The sequence below is a fragment of the Prionailurus viverrinus genome, chromosome A1 (genome assembly GCF_022837055.1).
Source record: "Prionailurus viverrinus isolate Anna chromosome A1, UM_Priviv_1.0, whole genome shotgun sequence".
In the NCBI taxonomy this organism is placed as follows: Eukaryota; Metazoa; Chordata; class Mammalia; order Carnivora; family Felidae; genus Prionailurus; species Prionailurus viverrinus.
Window position 1 is genome coordinate 110,840,685 of NC_062561.1, and position 21,738 is coordinate 110,862,422.

Sequence of the window (21,738 nt, forward strand, 5' to 3'; positions counted from 1 at the left end):
CCAAAGGTCTGCCTAGATTCTGTTCTCCAAGGAGCCCCCTCTAAAGGCCAGGGATCTCTGGAGGTGGACACACATAAAACATGCATCGCTGAAATGCTGCTGCTGCTATCCTTTGGCTAAAGATCCAGCCTTCCTCTTTCTCTCTTGCCTTTACACATTCAACCTGCAGACTCAGCACCCAGGCCATTTGTCAAAAGGGCATTAGAAGATCCATCCTCAAATCCAAAAGCAAAGAGGCAAGGAGGCATCCTCCTACCTTTAAGGAAGCAGTCCTTGCTGCGGACGATGATGATCTTCCTCCCCAGCAAGCAAGCAGCACGGTGGAGCTCACAATGGTTCTCATAAAACCTCCCATCGGAGCCACACACAGGCATGTAGCTGGGCCTGCATGCTTCCAGGCACCGGCATTCGGGCTCCCCCGTCTCTCTGCTGAGCATGCACCTGCTCCCACGGCTGCAGAACTTCTTCCCACAGGATGCTGGCAGCCTGTCGTGGCCAGAAAGTCCTGCCAAACACACAGACACAGAGAGTCAGCTGTGAGCATTCAGTGGTGGGGGTCATGGGCTTCCTTTGTGGTTGCATTTGCCAGTGAAGCCAAGGCCTGGGGGCTCAGGGTGTCCAAAAAAGTCTGTGCCCTACTGACAGCAGGTGACCATGGATGCCAAGAGCAGTACCCTGCTGTACAGCATTCAGGTTTTATGGCTGGCTCACACCTAGCATCTCAGGCACCACCCCTGCCCACCCTGGGAGGGAAGAGTCAACAGGGGACCACATGGCGATAGCGAAGTGCCAGTGGACCCTGCCAACTGAGAGTAGGATGGTTTGCCAAAAGGCAGAGGCTCGAGTCACAGCTCCCATAACCACAGGGCAGGGACAGACCTGATGTGAGGAGGAGTTTTGTACAGGGGTGGGGTGGGGAGGGGAAGGATGCCAAGGTGTGATTCTGGGAGACATAGAATACCAAGCCATGGAAGTTTGGTCAGGTATGTTAGGCACTGGGGAGCTATCGCAGAGGTCAGGGAGTCAGCGTGGAGTAAGAAAGGAGAAAGTGCTACTCTAAGTGTTCGGGATGGGGGGCAGCCAAAGCAGAGAGGCTGGAGGTTGACCTTTCTCTCTAAGGAGAATGTGGTTCTCTAGGATACACATCACCAGCGGTGGGACCAGCAGCCTTTCTCTACTGCCCATCCCTTTCTAGCACCAAGCACAAAGCTGCAGCCAGGACAGGAAGGCTGAGACCCTGGGCATGGCTGCTGCCATGCTGCTAGGCATCTGCTGCACCCAACATATGAGCACAGTGACGTGAGGCACTGGTGCCGGAGCCCACATGCCCAAGTCGGCAGGGCAGCTGGTAGAGCATCTTATTGCTGGAAGGGTCCGCTTAGGCTAACGGCCAGGCAAGTGCCCCAAAACATCATTCCATTCCACTAGAGGAGCCCAGAAAATGAGATGATTGCCATGTAGCATTAATGGCAGCAAGCAGAAATTGAGAATAAGAAAGGGATATCAAAATAAAAATAAAACATAAATTCTGATTTTGTGGCCACAGAAGCTTTTGCTTTTAAGTTTTAGAGAAATCTTCAGAATACTCTGTGAGACAGATTGGCCCCAGAGGTCAACACTGAACCTTTGGTCCCAACTCTGATACCAGGAGATTAAAATGTCTGAGGGAAAAACAACCTTCTTTTTCTTGTTTTTGGTTAAGCCTGCTTTTCATCATTCTAGATTTGAAAGGAAAAAAAAATCAGTTATCAATAGATTAGCTGCTTGATTCAATAATTCATTTAAATTCTTCCAGCCTTGGCAAGCTAAGAATTATTGACTTTTTCTTGAATCATAATAAACTAGAAGGTCAAAATATCTCTGAGCAGTGTAAAAGTGTGGATCCTAAGCAGGCACGTGAATCTCCTTTATCCACTTGGCTGATGTTTGCATGTCACGGTGGAGGCTCGGCGGCATTCATCAGCTCCCGCGTACATCTTTCTGTCAAGGTTGACAGGCAGAGGGGAGCTGAGGGTGCGTGGCAGTGGGAGGCCAGGGGCTGGAGGCCCTCCACCTACCGTGTTGATGGCTGCTTTGCCACAGAGTGCGTTTGATTAACACGACTCTCCTGGGTGGCTGCAAAATGGGTTACCCTGGAAAATGCTGGCGGCTATTAGAAGAAACTAATACGGCTCTAAAAATACCAGCCTTTGTTTCTTTCCCAAGACAGCCAGGGCACAAATCCGTGCTGTTGTATCACTGTTTTAATAAACTTCCCCATGTGACGGGAAGGGCACTCACTAATCACCCCAGTTTGAAGAAGCACAGCCAATGTTTCTGAGTGTCTGACCTCTCAGTTCCTGCTTTAGGGCATTTGCCCTGGCTCTACTGCCCACCCAGGCTGCACTCACTTTCCAGCTAACTCAGCTCCAACTACTCACCCCTGGGGTCCGGGGCCTCTCTGAGGTGCTTCCTGACAGTGCAAGTCTGAGCACTCCTTCTCTGGATTCCCTTCTTGAAAATGCCTGTGCCACTGTGTGGATGAGGGAGGCCCTACAGGTATGGGACCTTTGTCCTCATGCAGCCCCAGACACTTGGGCTTTAAGAAACACAGTAGTTTTATTTTTATTTTTATACTTTTTTAATGTGTATTTATTTTTGAAAGACTGTGAGCAGGAGAGGGGCAGAGAGAGAGAGAGAGAGAGAGAGAGAGAGAGACAGAGACAGAGAGACAGAGAGAGACAAGAGAGACAGAGGATGTGGAACAGCCTCTACACTGACAGCAGAGAGCCCAGCCTGATGTGGGGCTTGAATTCATGAACTGTGAGATCACGACCTGAGCCAAAGTCTGGTGCTCAACCTGCTGAGCCACCCAGGAGCCCCAGAAAGAGTAGTTTTCAAAGGTGACCTCCTTAATTCTGACTTGGTGGCATGGCTCAAACCTCAGGTTAGATGTTGAGATAGGGAGGGTAGTGGGGGCCCCATGTCCCTGAGGGGGGACCTTTTAAGGGATGCATCTCCTCTTGCCTCCTCCAGGAGGGCAGGAGGGAAGGCGGAAGGAGGGAGACACAAAGGGGAGACAAAAGTCCAGGGAGGTGGGCCTTGTGGGGTAAAGGAGACTAGAATCTGGAGTGACTGAGCAAGAAGGGACTCAGAGACCACCTAATTCAGCCTAGACAGTTAAAGCCAGCCCACAGTGGACGGCAGGGTAGAGGATGAGCAGAACCCCCTCCTCCTGATCCTTTCTTCTCTGAAACAATGGCAGGCCCAGATCACAGTGAGTGCCTCTGAATACCAGCAATGGACATTGTGCCCTCCAGTGCCCATGTAGGAGTTATGACTGAGGCCTCCCCCATAGGCTGTGCTCTCAAGAGTTAGTGTTAAGAAAACACGTGCCAACTTGTGCTCACAGAGGTCATCAAGAACACTCAGATTCTCTCTGACACAGAAATTGGTGGTCGGCAAATATTTGATTACTAATTATTTGCAATTAAGGCAGAAAGAGCTGTACAGCCATGTACCTGCCTTTCCCAATCTGTAGCCAGCAGGCCCCTCAAAGAGCTGGGAACACCCTGCACAGAGGTGGGCCTGGAATCCCATCCTTGGCCAAAGAGACACAGACCAAGCAGTGGGTTGTGCACTAAACAAGCCCCTTGTTACCACTTCCTCCTTGTTATTAAAACAGAATGAATTCCCCAGTCCTAGCGGGACTATGATAAAACAGTAATGGGAAAGGTAACCAAGTGAGACCGTCAGCAACTGCCTACAGTATTTATGAGGACGACCATGATGCATGAAAAAGATATAATGTGCTTAATTTATAGTCATAAAGAAAGTCGTTTACCCAGGTTAGAAACCGATCATCTTACCAAATAAGCTGCTTTTAGACACTAATTAAATTTACTGAACACAGTTAGAAATGGAAATTGTTACATGAAAGTTATGGCGGCAGAGAAACAAGCCCATTTGTACCAGTTGGTACTAGAGACCCCCCTCTGTGACTTGGACCAGGAGTCTTGATTTGAACTCACAGACTTGGGACTGCCATCATCCCCAGCAAAGGTTAAGTTGTGCAGCTTAGGGACAGAGGAAGCCGAGGCCATGGGACCCCCACCCAGGGATCAGACAGAGGAGGTGGGTCCTTCCTCATTCACCTGTTGCAGGGGGCCCCTCCCTTGTTTTCTCACCATTGACCACCCCACACGGCGCCAAAAATTCAGTGATTTTGTTTCCCAACTCTGACTCAGTCTCTAACTGGTTTCCTGGCACAAAGTACATCAGTGAGTGCTTCCCTCTCAGGGATGGTGTCCAGTGGCATGTGAGGGGAAAGAAGCTAGTCTTCTACTTTGGGATGCTAACTGCCTCAGGCAAGACCCCCCAGTGCAGCACTTCTGTCTCGGAACTTGTCCCAGAGAGTGCCCTCTCCATTACGCTGTCTTAGGAGGTTCACTCCTTGCCCAGCAAAAGAATAGGGCTGAAATCCTCACTACCTTATCCCACCCTGCCGTAAAGTCACAGTAAGGTCAGACGTTGGCTCTCCCACCCACGCTGTGGGGCCCAAAGCAGGCCAAGAAGAGTGAAATGTGGCTGCAGAAGGCATGTACAGGGCCATAACCCAGCGGCCCTGCAGTGACAGCCTCACTGCTGCCTGCCATGAGCCCAGCCTCGCGCAGCAGTCTCCAGCTTCTGCAGACAACAGGTCTTTGTACAGGAACTAAGTTCCACCTGTCAGCAGACATAGCCCTTTAGAGATGCATTATACGCTTCCTTTTCTTTTCTTTTTAAAAAGTAATTTATTTTGAGAGATAGAAGAGAGCCAGTGGGCATGCTGGGGGAGGGGCAGAGAGATAGGGAGAGAACCTCAAGCAGGCTCCATGCTGTCAGTGCAGACCCAGATGCGGGGCTTGATCCCCCAAACCATGAGATCATAAACTGAGCTGAAATGAAGAGTCGGATGCTTAACTGACCGAGGCACCCAGGTGCCCCCAAATGCTTTATTTCCTGAGCATCCGTACACTCACCAGGGAGCTGCAGCACATGGCCAGGGTCATGGTCGGGTTTTTTAAGGACCTAGAGCTGAGAACTTGCCTTTGGGAGAGTGCTGTGTGTACAGAGGTGTGCAGCTATACATGGTGTGCCATCCAGGAGCTGGAGATAATGGTCCCAGGTCTCCCCACCTCCACCCTCCCAAGAAAACTTACATACTCAGACATGCCCAAGGTGGTCGGGAGACAGAGTGGTGAACTTTGACTCCTTCATTGCAGAGAACACACAAGGGCCATGTACATGGCTGCAGAACTTGAGGCTGTGTGAGACCCAGCAGAGACCCAGCTCCCCCAGTCAGTGTGGTTCCTATGTCCCACATGGGTGGTAACATGGGGTGCTTCAGGAGTGCATGCCTGCCAGTTCTCCATTCACCTCTACAGCCATAATAGTTCTGGAGCACCTCCTATGTGCCAGACCCTATTCTAGCTGTGGGGATACAAGGGAGACCAGGACACTGTCCTCGGGGCAGTACATAGCAGTGTAGGGAGACACACAACTATGTGAACAGGCAAACGACAACCAGATGTGGGCAAACAACAAACAAATGCTAGGAAGGAAACAGGGCACCACAGTGGGCCAACGCCATTGGAGTCAGAGGAGCCTCGTTGAGGGGGTGAGATTTGCCCGGAGACCTGAAAGTGAAGGGGCAGAGCCCTGGGGCCAGGGAGAGGGAGCAGCCTGTGGGCCCTGGAGCTCAGTGAGCACAGCAAGGGGCAGACACAGGAAGAAGCCCACTCACAATGAGGCAAACCTTGCCTGGCAGACCCAGTCTGCAGGCAGCTGTGAGTGCAGGTGCAAAGATGCCACCTTGCCCAAGTGTACCCTTGCAAAAGTGGGGTGACTCTGGCTCTCTGGAAGTGTTTCTCAGCCCCTGAGTAATGAGTGTTGGAGACAGGCCTAATTGCCCTTATGTTCAGCACCCCAGCTCTACTCCTGCCTGAAAGGGGCCCATCCTCAAACACTCCCACCGGCCAGCCAGAAGGCTCTTTGTACCTTCTAGAGCCCTTCTGGCTCTCACCATGAGCCACCTTGGTGGGAACTGACATACCCTTGGGTGCCCTGGGTGCTAGGGTTTCAGGTCCATCTCTGCCCTGGAAAGTCTTATTCCTACTCAAGTGATGGGAAGAGAATCTGTAGTTCCCCCTAGAGAGGTGTGTGTTTCCAGTATCCAGGCTGAGAGGGCAATGTATGAAGTAACTACTGTTTACTGAGGCCTGTCCTGCTTAACACTTAGAACACGTGAGCTCATCTAATTCTCCTTTAGTCCTTATAAAAGCCCTACGAAAGAGACACACAGGCTTCGTTCTGAGTGTGTATGTACATAGACACATGCCCATGCTACAGATGAGGAAATACAAGTCAAGAAGTGATTTGCCTATGGTCAGACAACAAATGGGCTGTAGGTAGTAGAGTCCAGATTTCAATTAGTCTCACTCCAGATCATGAGATAATCTTCTCAGCTGGGGATGTGGAATTCATGCCAGGAGGGTACACAGTCTGAGCCACTCCATCAGCAGGACACCTCCAAACATCAGCATGACTGGCCTACGGGATCTCTGCTGCTCATGCACCAAGAGCATGCGGCTCGAAGGGCCATTTAACACCTTCTCTAAGGGCTGGATGTTTACAGAGCTATAGGAGGAAGCCCTGCTTGGGTCTCTGAACATCACAGGGCCAAACCCACTCCTCGTCATGCATTGACCCTTGGCCAGCGGCCCCATCTCTCCATCGGGAGGGATGCTTCTCAGCTGTAGCACCTTCCTACCCCTGTCCCCAGCCCCAGCCTTTTTTTTTTCTGGAGATTGTTGAGGTCACCCCTGGGCAGATGCGATTTCCTCTCAGGGACCCCAAAGGAGAGCCTAAGCTGAGGCAATCATATGCTTCTTAAAAGCAGAGTTTTGACTAGCTCTGAAAGACGTGACCTGATTTTCTAGGTCCCGTCACTTAACAGAAATATCTGGTTATCCATTTCTGGGAGTTGATGCAGCTTGTCACATGCACTGCTCACAGATAGTAAACCGAGGTTTGACAAACTGGCTTCAAAACAAACCATGACTCCAAAGTCAGAAATGCCTGGAACAAAGGGGAGGGAAGACCTTCAACCTTCAGCGGGCTCTCAGTTCTGGCCAAGGAGTCTGTATCTAACCCACCACTGGGGGCTACATACTATGCAATGTTTCCTGCCAAGGCCTTTGGAGGTGGTTATTTCTAACCACAGGTGAACACTGTACCAAAGCATACTTTCCCCAAACTTAAAAACATGCCTCTCATGAGAATATAAAGTGAGCACAAGTTGATCATGTATGAAGGGACCACAGGAGTGAGAAGCTGGTTCAGGGGAGAAATGGAAGGGGTATATGAATGGGGGCTGAGAGGGCCAGGTGAGGCACACAGCTGGTGAATGACATACAGGACAAGAATACACAACTCTGGGGCCATTTTTTCCACCAAGAAGAAACAGTCCACCTTTATACTGGGCACAAATCTATGAGTTAGCAGCTAACTGCAGAGTAAGGGCCTGAAGACAGTAGTACCTAGTGAGATGAACAGAGTTTCAGCCTCTCATCCAGATCATAAACAGCCCTTGGGTGAGCCTGTTAAATGCTGCTGCAGCATGACCTGGGAGGATGTGTCACCTGCCTTTTGCCTTATTTCCAAATTTTCAGGATTTCCCCCAGTACCACGGAGTACCTACAGCTATAGATGTCATTTGAAAAGGCCGTCATGGAGTTTCACCTTTCCCCCCTACACTGGGCATCTCCTGTCCTTGGAGCCCCCAGCCTCAGAGAGACCCCAGAAGGGAGGACACAGAGCCCCCAACCACTGAGCTCAGCTTTGCTGTCACAGCCGAGAACTCCCAGGTGGGAAGGGCACCTGGTGGTGCAGAGCAAGAGTGAGCTGGGGCAGGGGTGCGTCACCAGACTCAGGGTTAAGCCTCAGCATTGACACAGCCCTGAATTCCTACCCTTGTCAGCCATGTGACCCCTGCCAAGTTCCCAACCCACTTTTCCCTCTGATTTTTTTAACAAGTTTTATTTATTTTTATTTTTGAGAGACAGAGACAGAGCATGAGCGGGAGAGGAACAGAGAGACAGGGAGACACAGAACCCGAAGCAGGCTCCAGGCTCTGAGCTGTCAGCACAGAGCCCGATGTGGGGCTCGAACTCATGACCCAGGAGATCATGAGCTGAGCTGAAGTTGAACGCTTAAACCGACTGAGCCACACAGGAGCCCCACCTACCTTAAAAAAGAAGACAACGATGGTTTGATGCTTACAGGATTGTTTTGAGGACTAATTGAGATAATTCATAGAGAGAACTTGGCACATCATAAGTGTTCAATTCAAACACTCAGTGACAGAGTGAACAGTACCGAAAGCTATGAAGCCATTTGGTTTTACTGACGCAAGTGGACACAAGTGTGGGCTAGTGACGGTCTTCAGGAGGCCTGCCTTAATGAAAAGGAGAGCATAATTACACTGAGAAATAAGTTGTACTGACTGGCTCGAAAAGGCAGACTCGAAACAGCAAGCTTCAGCATGTCTCAAGGACATGCTTCCCTTTGCAATTTCGCCCTGGGGATTCGCTCGCACCGTGTAAACTCTGCCCAGCCTCCAAGGTGAGGGAGCCTGAAATCACACATTCTGAGGGCAGAGAACTGAATGGCTGCCCCAACCTCTGTGGGCTCCACTCACTATCTCAGGGCCTCTACCCTGCCAGGAGAGTCTGGAGCTCAGCTTCAAAGACAGCCCGTGGCCCGGGGCCTGCTTACCACGCTCAGGTCCTGGTGTGTTTCCTTTCTTTCTGGGAGCCCTTCATGCCGTGATGCCACCTTGATCTCTACTTTGTGTGACAACGGTGAACTGGCTTGATTCACGATTTTTAGAGCTTTCTCCCCGAGGCCTCCCATAGGCATACTCCATCTAAGATGGGCTCCCGGGCTGCTGGCCAGCACACAGCACTTTGCACAGCACAGGTGGGGACCTCCTGCTTCTCTGGATCTTCAGACAGAACAGCGGGTCCTGGGGCAGGGCCCTCAGCAGCTGGACTTCACAGTCATTTGATGCTCTTGGGCCAGGGATGGCAGTGTCTCTCTGGTTTCAGGGCAAGAGTCAGGTTCTCCTTCTTATGTTTAGAGTGCAATAACGGGCCTGACACAGAGTGGCTGTGGGAAGTGCCAGGGGAAAGACTGAATTTGATTAAGCTTGCCGGTCAGAGATCCAAGTCCTCAGAAATCAGTGGTTTTAAAGAAGCAGACACAGTGAGTAGCAGAAAGAATGGGCACCGTGGAAAGCACAGGGCGGGCAAGTCTCCTTCCTGTGTGAGCCTCAGTTTCCTCAACAGGATCATGAGGGGCTTCTACAGAGATCCCGTGAGACAGGAAAAACAACCTCATGCCAGTGAATTTAGGAATATAAAAGCCCGTGTCCTACCTCGCCTGTCTTTGGCTATAATAAAACCATCTCTTCTTTGCCTTCGTGTCTCCGTTTGCCCTTATCAAGCTATCTCAACGGGCTTCTGAAGGGTTATTTCACAGACCTTCTTAAAAAGAAAAGCTGCATGAAAATGGGAACCACAATGGAATTTTTGCCCTTGGGAGAGTTTCTTTTGCAAAATGGTTTTGTTTTAGAGCACTTCCTCCAAATGTATTCCTGTCCCCAAGTTCCCGTTCTTTGCCTAAAGCCTCTTCAGTTTGCATCTGTCTTATTCTCTACCACCAGACCTCTCATTTTCCCTCCTGGTTCCAAGCTCTCCTGTCACTTTCTCTGGCTCCTCAGGGCTCCCTGAATCTTCGAGCCGAGGGGGCCAGATGTTGCCGCTCTCGATGGGTCTCTACTCTCCTGCTGACACCTCATTATGTGGGTTCTTTCCTGCTTCTCTACCAACTAATGATTCAAGGCCATGACACCGTGGGCTGCTTCCAATTATTTCAAGGCTTATTGCGGAGACTCTCAGCATGAGGCACCGTGGTGCTCCCCAACATTTATACTCCAGACTTACGAGCATGGAGGGGAGGCTACTTTCTTCTAGGGCCCTTTACCTGCTGTACAAGAGCTGCCCCCATGTCAACATCTTGCCTTGGTAGATCACTTATCACAGATGTGTGTCACAACTAGACAGAACAGCATGATCATCTCCTTGATTATTCTGTTATTTTTTAAAAAATGGAGCTCAATTAGAATATCTACTATTCATGTAGAAAAAAATCAGTACTTTCTAATCAGAAGGGTGTCAATTTCTCAAAGATGTGCCCTTTTCTCTCAATGGGATCAGCAGCCATATTATCAAAACAAAGCTTAGTAACAGTATCAAATAGATAATATCATTTCTTCTCTTGTCAGCTCCCACCCTCTGACTTTCCTGAGCCAATCAGCTGTTGAGGCCTCGGACAGGTGGGTGCAAGGGCTCATGGGAGGCTGGCTGCTTTCCCAGCTCCATGGGTAGTCTGTGTGCTCTACCCCTGAGACCAAGGGAGCCCTACAACCTGTCTACTCCCACATGGAGAACCCTAAAGTCTGCCACCCACTCCCAACCAGGCACTATTTATGAGACCACTACTGCCTTAAGGTCCTTCAGCATGTGAACCTGCACCCCAGTGAGCAGGCAGTGGGAAATAACCATTTACAGGAGGGGTCTGGTCTCCAAAAAGGGAAGAATGACCAGAACTAGACCTGCGAGAGGAGGAGGATGACAAATCGATAGAGACAATATAGTACAAGAACTCTAGGAGACTTCAGCACAGTGCAGAGAGGGGTTTTAAAGAGAGCTATGATTTTTTTTAAGTTATTTATTTATTTTGACAGAGCATGTATGAGCAGTGGAGGGCAGAGAAACAGGGAAAGAGAGAATCCCAAGCAGGCTCCACACTGTCAGCACAGAGACCAATGTGAGGCTCGAACTCATGAACCATGAGATCATGACCTGAGCTGAAATCAAGAGTTGGACGCTTAACTGACTGAACCACCCAGGTGCCCCAAGACAGCTATGATTTTTGAGCCAAAAAGAAAATCAGAGGAATGTAAGGGCAGATGGTCACTATTGAGACTCAGATTAGTGGACTCCATGGTCAAGGATGTATCTCAAAGTCCAGTGCAAAAATAAAAATAGGGTGCCTGGGTGGCACAGATTACGTGTCAGACTCCTGATTTTGGCTCAGGTCATGATTTCATGGTTTGTGGGTTCGAGCCCTGCACTGAATTCCCCACTAGCAGTGCAAAGCCTGATTGGGATTCTCTGCCTCTCTCTCTGTTCCTTTCCTGCTTGAGCTTGCTCTCGCTCTCTCAAAATAAATAAATAAACATTAAAAAGAAATAAAAGTCCTAAACTATAGTAGTCATTCTAAATAAAAACTCTAAGGAAAAAGGAATAGAGGAAAACTCCTTAAATATGGCATCTTACATGGCCAACCACTGTTTCAGTTAAAAGCAGGAGCCAGACAGGGATACCTGTCTTCAGCATTTGTATTCAAAAAGGAAGTATAATAAGATAAGAAAATGAAATAATCAGTAAAAATTTGGAAAAGGCAATCGACAACTATATCTTTTTGGTGACTGTATCTGTATACTTAGAAGACAAAGAGACTCCTGTGACAATATTAAAATTGCAAGAGAATTAGGATGAGGTAGTTGAACAGATGATAAATATGCCAAAATCAATCATTCTTCTCTTCATTAGCAATAAATAATTAGAAATGGAAAAGGGAAAAATAGTCCACTCATAATAATGGTAAAAACCATAAAATATTTACGAATAAATTTAACAAGAAAGCCATAAGACCAATATGAAATGACCATAAAATCTTATTGAAGGTCATAAAATAAGATTTGAACAAATGCAAAGGCATTTATTATTCTTAGGTGGAAAGACATTATCATAAATTTACAAATTTAATGCAATCCTTTTAGAATTGGATAAAATGATCTTAAGAAGTTCATTTGGAAGAATAAGTGCCCCCAGATAACCAAGAAAAATAAAAAACAAAAGAAAGAGAGAGAAAGGATTGTTGCCTTAACCACCATCAGAACTTGAAACCAGAACGTCACCACTGCTATGATCAAATCGATGGTACTGACCAAGGGAGAGACAAAGCAATGACTGCAGAAGTGGCAATGAAATAGAAGAGAGGATCCAGGGGCACCTGGGTGGCTCAGTCGGGTAAGCGTCTGGTTCTGGGTTTCAGCTCAGGGCATGATCTCACGGTTCGTGGGTTCAAGCTCTGTGTCGGGCTCTGCACGGACAGTGCGGAGCCTACTTGGGATTCTGTCTCCCTCTCTTTCTGCCCCTCTCCCTCCCTCTCTCTCTCTCTCAAGATAAATAAACTTAAAGAAAAATGAAGAGAAAATCCAGAAATAAATCCCAGTGTATATATATGAATATTTTGTGTATGACAGGAGCGACCACTGCACTGGGAACATGAGGGTCATTTATGTGACAGATGATGCTGAGTGAGGTATGTACCTCTTCACCTGGAATAAAATCACACTGGGACCCTATTTCACACCACATAACCATCAAATTCAAATAGCTAAATGTTTAAATTATTTATATTAAATAATGACTAGCTATGAAAGAACATTTACACACTTTGTGGACAGCATCGGGATTACAATAGAGTGAACAATTATGTACTCATCGACCCATTTCAAGGAAAGGAACTGTTTTTTGAGTTTTGAATTTCTTGGCATTGCTCTCATTTCTACTCAGAGGTAAACGTTACCCTCAATTTTGTGTTTACTATTGCTTTGCTCCTGCTTTGTCATTTGACCTCACTCTTTCCAATACATTGCTTGTTCTACATGTTTCTGAATTTTATATAAATGAGTCATTACCTGAGACACAATCCTTCTGCTCCTACACTGTGGGGCTTCACCTCCATCTCTGCATAAGGCTGCAATTCATGTATTTTCCCTTACAGTGCCTGATGTATACACATACCATTAACCACTGGGATAGTCTAGTTAGGTTCTTTATTGCCTTTCCCTACGTCCCTCTTTCACTCTTTGGTCTCTTTATTTCACCTGTCATTTTCTTCCTTCTACTCACACCAAAACTAAATACCCTTCATATAAAGAACCTTCAGAACATATGAACGCCAAACACTCCTTTCCTGACCTGAATACATGACAAGAGCACCTTACTTCTATCTTTATTTCTCATCATTCCCTTTTCTGCCTCAACTTTTCATAGTTATGTGTCTAAAATATCCCTGTTATCCTCATTTGGAAGAATTATTCATGCTGGATAATTAATTCTATGTTTACTGGTTTTTTTCTCTCGATTCAATTGCATTGAATCTTCCTCTCCTCTTAGGCTTTCACTGTTGTTAAGATGTCAGCTGACAGTCTTTTAAGTCCTGTGTAGGTAATTTCAGGATCCCTTTGGCTTTCTGCGGCTTCTCTGTGACGTAAGCATGCATGTTTCTCTGTGTTTATTCTGTTGGTAATTCATTGGATGTCCTGGAAGTAAGGATTCTTGTCTTTCATCAGTTTGTGATAACTCACAGGCATCTACCTTTAAAGATGATCTCTGCTCCCTTGCTCCTCTCCTTTTTCTTTTCTTTGGGTATTCTGATTAGATCTGGGCTGTAAATTCTCTTTCTGTCTCAATCTCTCCTCTCTTGTTCACACTTCCCATGTGGAGTTCTCCTGTGCTGCACTGGAGGAATTTTTCCAAATTCACCTTCTGGCTCCTGAATTTCCTCTTCAGCTTTTTCTAATCTGCTCTTACACTTTCCCACCAAGTCAGTAAATTGAAATTTTATTTTGAGAGATTCTATTTAGTCCTGCACAGGGTGATTGGTCATTTGTTTAACCTCTTGATTTTTTAACCTTGTTTTCAATCTTTTAAAGATATTAACCAGACATATTTTATATTCTGTGTCCTTTTGTTCTTGATGCTGATTCCTCATGGTGCTTTAGCCCATGGTGTTAAACATTTTTTTTAAATGAGCTCCCATTTCCTGAAGGTTTATCTGTGAAAGTTTTTGAGGCACAGTTTGAAGACAGGCTCATCCTGATTGTGCCAGGTACCCAAGGATTCCATCATTCTGGGTTAAAGTAAATTTATGCTTGAGATCTTTCAGGTGCTTTTCATCTGTACTATAATTCCATGTGGAGATCAGCACGTGACTGTGCATTATCAGGCACTTTCTCCGGCTCTATCCCCTTGCTGCTTTCTAATCTCGTGCCGAGATTTGAGACAAGCACATATTCTTGTAGTTTCTTGGACAGGGTGGGTTTCTTTCTCATTCACCCTTCCACTGTAGATGTAACTCTTTGGTTTCCCACATGTATATTTTCCAAACATGTCCCCCTTGGAAGTCTCCTGGGATGTGTCCTTGGTACCCTGAATTCTGCGAGGTGTGCAAATGAAAGCTAAAACTCACCCATATGGGCAAAAGCCCTCAAGGCAAAGCCAGCTGCATGGCTACTTTACCTCTCTGGGTTCCTGATTTCACTTGGTTTTTCAGCCTCTGAGTTATTTTTATTTTCTCATCAGCACAACAATGCTTCAAAGGATTTACCAAATATTTATCTGCCATATTGCCAGAGGCAAAAGCCAGATTATAATTTTTTAAAATAGAATGCAACAATTAAACACTGTGATAAATACAAAAATATTATATTCAACACACCACCATTCAGCACTTTGGAGAGCAGATGAGAACAGGTTCTGTGGCAGAAAAGGCTCAGGAAAGGCTGGGGTCACTGACACATAGCCTATTTTAATTTTCCTGAGTCTACCTGCCTGTTTAAAGCAAATTTAAACTCTTCCATCAGGAGGAACTTGAGCAATAAAGAAAAGCCCATTACAAGGTACTGTGGAGAATAAAAGGACACAGGTATCACCAATAACCTGTACCCCTATCTTCTACAGTGAAATCCTGACTAGGAGTCTCTCAGTACTTACCATAACATACAGATGTGCCTGGTGACAAATACAATGTCAGTGACTGATCCCTTTTGGACCACTTCTGTTTTTTTTTTAATGTTTATTTATTTTTAAGGGCTAGAGAGAGCGCGAATGCGAGAGAGGCAGAGAGAGGGAGATATGGAGACACAGAATCCAAGACAGGCTCCAGGCTCTGAGTTGTCAGCACAGAGCCCGAAGCGCTCAAACTCACGAAGTGAGATCATGACCTGAGCTGAAGTTGGATGCTTAACCGACTGAGGCCACCCAGGTGCCCCTTGGACCACTTCTGATAAAATAGCAAAGACTGAGCTGAGTTTGAAATATCTTCTAAGTAATCAAGGCTTTGCTTCAGACAGTCCCAGCACAATGTGGGTCTCTGGCCTAAAATGCCATTTGATCTCTAGTTTATATTGACCAGAAGAAGCTTGTCTTTGGTCCTAGTCTCCTGAGGCAGCAGCATCAGAAAGTGGGGCTTTACTCTTGCTGATGTGTTTCTACCTAAAGCTTGGGAAGAAATCACTCTGTAATAATAGTAGCTCAATGTTATTTATAAGTGGCAGAATCACAAAGAATTAAAAATCAAAATATCCTTCTAAGTAGGTCATATTAACCAAGACGAAATTATTTTTCATTCATGACATAAAGTACACTTACCATCTCAACTCTAAACATGCCGGAATGACTTTTAATTTTTTATTCCAAGGAGAGTAAATTCTAAAGATAGTTTATAGTTTCAGAAATTCACAGTTCAGAGGAAGGCAGCAGAATACAGTGGTGACCAAGTCAGGCCCTCCCAAGGAAAGGGAACAAAAAGATGTGGCCTAGTGGGTTCTGACAGGCATCTCATCTAGGTTGTGGCAAGATGGGTCTAGGGCCCAGACAGGAAGGTGGATGAGTGAGGCAGCAACCTGATGGGAGTCAGGAGATAAGTTTATGTATAGGCAGATCTGGCAATAAATAAATACACTGGGGATAGTGGGAGCCAGATTCCCTGCTGAAGAAGAGAGTTCCAAAAAACAGAAAGAGGGGAAGCTAGGATAAGGTCTATGGATGGACTGGCACTCAAGGTACTTATGTGATGGGTCATGGCTTTTGGGACACAGGTGTATATGTATATACAGTACATACATGTCCTATGTCTCTTCTCTGAGAGTTTCTGGGAGCAGCAAAACCCCAGTGGTAAAGAGCACATTTAACTCTCATGTCTTGGTTTCTAAATGCAATTTACCACTAAAGGGAACCAAGGCTCTTTGAAGAAATGGTTTGTGCCAGGGAATGGGCAGGGAAAATATAAAAAGAGTGCAAATATCTTTTTGAGCCAGAAACTAAAGAAGGCACTTAAAAAATCATGAGACATATCAAAAAGACACAGAAGCCAGTTTGAGGAAGCTCTCACTGGCCAAGCCTATAACACTCTGACCAAAAAATAATGATAGTAACAGATAATATCCTATTGAATAAACAGAATTTACAAACTTACATTGATTTTTAAAAAGCAAGTGAATGGGGAAAAAGAAAATTCTTTCTTATAGAATTTCAATTAATAAATGCAGAAGAAATGACGGAATTAGAAAATTTCAGGGGCGCCTGGGTGGCGCAGTCGGTTAAGCGTCCGACTTCAGCCAGGTCACGATCTCGCGGTCCGTGAGTTCGAGCCCCGCGTCGGGCTCTGGGCTGATGGCTCAGAGCCTGGAGCCTGTTTTCGATTCTGTGTCTCCCTCTCTCTCGGCCCCTCCCCCGTTCATGCTCTGTCTCTCTCTGTCCCAAAAATAAATAAACGTTAAAAAAAAAATTTTTTTTTAAAAAAAAGAAAATTTCAGGCAAACAAAATCAGTAAATGCTAAAACTCATGGGTGAAAGGGGATTAACAAGATATTTACAATTTCAAAATATCTCATTACAAAGCATTTAGTAGTTTTAAAGGAAAATAGAGCAACTCTACAATGGAGAAAGCTGGAAAATTTCACCTCATTCAAATGATCAGTTAACATTAGCTGTCATGGGACAAGCTGCCATCAGTTTCTACTTAATGGGATACAGGGGAAGAAAGCCTGTCATCAGTTATATTTTTGCCTCAAATTTATAACCTCAATGTAGTCATGAGGAAACATCAGACAAAGCCAAATTGATGGACATTATTAAATGACTGGCCTAAAATCTTTAAAAATTTTTTAAATGTTTATTTATTTTTGAGACAGACACACAGAGCATGAGTGGGGGAGGGGCAGAGAGAGAAGGAGACATGGAATCCAAAGCAGGCTCCAGGCTCTGAGCTGTCAGCACAGAGCCTGACGTGGGGCTTGAACCCATAAACCATGAGATCATGTCCTGAGCCGAAATCAGACACTTAACCGACTGAGCCACCCACATGCCCCTGGTCTATAATCTTTAAAAACATTAAGGATATGAAGAATAGGGAAGGAATGAAGCAAGCAGCCTGAGGACAGATAACAACTAAGTGTCATGGGTGATCTGGTTTCAATTCCCTTACTAAAAAAAACATGATTAGGACAGATGGCAAAATGTGAATGCACTCTTTGGGTGAATATAGGAGAATTTTTGCACTGTCCTGAAAATTTCCAGTAATATGGGAAATATTGGGGAAAAATAGGGCATCTGAAATTTCATAGAATTCTACTTCTGTCTAGGATACAGACATTTGCAGAAGATTGTTGTTCCCATTATAACAATAAAAAAACACCCAGTAAACTAAAATTCATACCTTTTTTTTAAGTCATGGGGTAATAAACAAGGAATATATGTTTAAGTGAACTAAACTCAAGAAGAACACGTCTTTTATAAAAACTGAAATTCACAATATCTGAAATAAAGGATTTATTAAATAGACTTTATTAAGAATAAGTTGAATGGACACAGTGGAAAATGGATGAATAAATTAAGATAAGTCAATAATAGAAAAACCTGGATTGAAACACAGACAAAAACTATTCAACAGATCATTAGAGAACTGTGGAAATAGGACTAACATACATGTTAATTGGAGTTTTACAAGGAGAAGAGAGAATAAGGTGGAAGGAATATTTGAAAAGATACTGATTAAAGTTCTACAAAACTTAAATATATCAGGCCAACATCCAAGAAGGTAAGTGAACCCCAAGTAAAATAAACACAAAGGAAACCACAAAGGCAAATCATCCAACTACTAAAAATCAAAGATAACAAGAAAATGTAACAAGCAGCCAGAGGAAAAAAGATCTATTACCTTCAAGAAAATGACAATAACAATGATGTTTCACTTCTCATCAGAAATAATGGAACTCAAAAGACAATGAACTAAGGTTGCAGTTCAAGAAGAAAGAAGAAAGAATACCAAAAAGAAGTAAAAGGAGGAAAATAAATGTAAGAAAAAAAAAACCCACAATAGTAAACCTTCCCACCAGTAGTATATGAATATTCTGGCCCCCCACATCCTTGTCAACACTTGCTATAATCAGTCTTAAATTTTAGCCATTTGAATAGATTGCGATCTATTACAATAGATTGTAATAGTATATCGTTGTGTTTTTAACTGGCATTTCCCAATGACTAATAAGGTTGAACACCTTTTAATGTGTCTATTTGCCTTCCATAGTATTTATTTACTAAGGGCAATGAAAGCCTATGTCCACAAAAGGACATAAATACAAAACATTCCTAGAAGCTTTTAAAAAAAATTTAACGTTTATTTATTATTGAGAGACAGAGAGACAGAGCATGAACATGGAAGGTGCAAAGAGACAGGGAGACAGAGAATCCGAAGCAGGCTCCAGGCTCCGAGCTGTCAGCACAGAGCCCAATGCGGGGCTCGAACTCACAAACCATGAGATCATGACCTGAGCCGAAGTCGGACACTCAAGTGATTGAGCCACCCAGGTGCCCCTAAAACATTCCTAGAAGCTTTATTCTTAATAGTCCTCAAATGAAAACAAACTTCATGTGCATCAACAGGAATGACTACGTACACTGTGATATAGTCATCCAATGAAATACTACTCAGCAATAAAAAGGAAGAAACTAATTTACCAACGATGTGGAGAAGACTCTGAAATATTACATTGAGTGAAAGAAGCCAGAGCCACAAGATCCCTTCTGCATAGTTCCACTTACATGAAGTCCAGGAACATGAGAACTAATTTACCTATGGTGGTTGGAATTGGAACAGTGATGACCTCTGTATCGAAGGGTTGGCTGGAAAGGGATCTGAGATTACTTGGCAGGAAGATAGAAAGTTTCATGTCTTGAGTTGAGTGATGGTGTATACATTTGTCAAATAATTGTGTATTATTTGACAAATATGCAAATGTGTATACATTTGTATATCATTCACAAAGATATAGGCATCTCATTGCATGTATATTATACCTCAATTTAAAAAAAAATCCATATTCAGATTGTACTTTTTTTCTAGGACAACAATTGAGATTAAATTATCACAAGTAGAGATTTAAGAAATCTTTGGGGCGCCTGGGTGGCTCAGTCAGTTCAGTGTCCGACCTCGGCTCAGGTCATGATCTCACAGTTTGTGAGTTCGAACCCTGCGTCGGGCTCTGTGCTGACAGCTTAGAGTCTGGAGCCTGCTTCGGATTCTGTCTCCCTCTCTCTCTCTGCACCTCCTCTGCTTGTGCTCTATCTCTCAAAAATAAATAAAAATGCTAAAAAAAATTTAAAAAATCTTTATATTAAAAATTTTTTTGATATTGCATCCAAATCGCACCCAGTAATCCAGGGCTTCTCACCAGGTCCAGTTGGATAGAGGGGCCCTGGTCCACTCCAGGCTGTGGGAGGATGGTGGGGTGGGGGGTGGGGCTCAGACAGGGCTGCTGGGCAAATGCCTCGGTAGAAATGTGTGACTGCAAGTGACAGTACTGCCACAGCAGCAGGAAGTCGACAGGAGCCTGGCAGTCCCCAGAGGTGCTTACACCCCAGAGTCACCTGGGCTGGCCTGTGGTTGCAGCACGACACACAGAGCTGACTTCACGGGTGTGTGACTAGTGCGGTAATGCAGGTCTCTGCACTTGGAGGGACGCGGTGCCTGGCATTAAATGCTCTGAAGTTGCTGTCCTGAAATACGGAACAATTACGCCAAAGTGTGTGTTCTGTAAGAAAAGGCCAACAGGAAGGCAGAGGATGTGTCATGTGTGTTCCTCACTCACCCTGTCTCCTCGCCTCCACTGGATGGCTCTCTGCGGTCAGCTCCTTAGGCCTGGTGCCCTCCCTCGGGGGCCTTCCTCTATGTAACTTCGGGTGTTGTCCTCCACCTTTGGTGGTGAAGGGGTCATGTTGGGGGAGGGGGTCCGTATTGTTTTTTGCCCTCCACCTCTGGCAGGGGCTTGGGTGGGCATGTGGGCAGGGGATTGTTTGGACGCACACCACTGAGCATCTCAGGGTGGCCGTGAGGGCGGCTATCCCTGACCCGGGCTGACAGCACCGTGGTACCAACACTGGGGGCCTCAGGGCTCAGCTTCAACTAAGGTTCTGATCATCCCCTGGTACAGAGGTTGTAAGCCCTTGGGGGAGGTCCATCTGCAGTGGGGGTGGGTCAGTGGGCCTAGGGCGAGGTGAAGCTGGGGCCCCACAGTTTCATTTTGCAGTGCCTACAAATTCTGTCGTCCGTCCTGGCCACCCCTGCCTGCTCTCGGTGCATTTCCTCCTGCACCACACAGGCCTGGGGTGCGTGTAGCTGTCTAGTCTGTTTGCTGAGCTCTTCATCTGCTTTCTTGGTATACAACACACGAGATGGTCATGACCCTGACTCTCGGGGACACTGGAAAGTTGGCCCCAGAAGCGGAGTCATTTCTGACACCTTGGCACTCTCTTCAGAAATGGTTCCTAAATGCTATTCTTGGGAGAATCACAAGGGAGCCTATCTTGTCATCTTGAATGACTGCTCACAGGACACAGAACCAGGTAGAAAGGGGCTGCAAACTGGGGTGGGCATTCTTCTTTCTCATTCATTCATTCATTCATTCATTCATTCATTCATTCTGTATTGAGCACTACTGTATGCCAAGCTCTCTTCTACATACTGGAGATACAGCAGTGGCCAAAACATAGAAAATCATTGCCTTTATGGAGCTTCAATTTGAAAGGAGGTGACAGACAGGAAGTGACACTGCTATGAAAGAAAAAGAAGCAGGAAAGGGGATAAGGAGCTAAAGGTGAAGGGATATTTGGATAAGGTGGTCAGGGAAGGCCTCTTGGAGGAGGTGGCCTTTCAGCAGGCACTTGCATGGAATGAGGGAACAAGTCAGAGAGGCTCTGAGGACAGACCAAGTGCCAAGCCCCAAGGCAGGGATGAATTTGGTGTTTTGAAGGAAGAGCAGGAAGGGGGGCTGAAGAAGAGGCCAGGGTGGGACAGAGCCTGCAGGGCGTGTGGGGAGCTCTGACTGCACCCTACTGTGCGAAAAGCCGCTGGAAGATTATGAGCAGGATGGTCATACGGTATGATTTCTGTTTTTTTTTTTTAATTCATTTATCTTTTTTTTTTGAGAGAGAAACAGAGAGTGTGTGAGTGGGGGAGGGTAAGAGAGAGAGGGAGAATCTCAAGCAGGCTCTATAGTGTCAGCACAGAGACTGATGTGGGGCTCGAACTCATGACACCATGAGATCGTGACCTGAGCCGAAACCAAGAGTCAGACGCTTAACCGGATGAGCCTCCCAGATGCCCCCAGTATCATTTCTGTTTTTAAGATGGACTGTGGCTGCTGCATGGGGGGTTCACTGGGACGATGGCACAAGGAAAGGGAAGGGGAGCGGTTCAGGAGGTGACTGTGCTTGTTGAAGCAAGAGATGTGGGTGGCCT

At 45.9% G+C, this 21,738-nt stretch overlaps 1 protein-coding gene across 6 annotated transcripts in view; it reads right to left on the reverse strand.

The window, feature by feature from the left end:
• The window catches only part of FSTL4 (follistatin like 4), a 651,440-nt gene that overhangs the window by 208,596 nt on the left and 421,106 nt on the right, over nt 1-21,738 (reverse strand). For all 6 annotated transcript variants that reach the window (XM_047859957.1, XM_047857699.1, XM_047857180.1 and 3 more), the window contains one exon: nt 257-505. In XM_047859957.1, the coding sequence (XP_047715913.1) occupies nt 257-505 (249 nt within the window). The remainder of the gene's footprint in view (nt 1-256; nt 506-21,738) is intronic.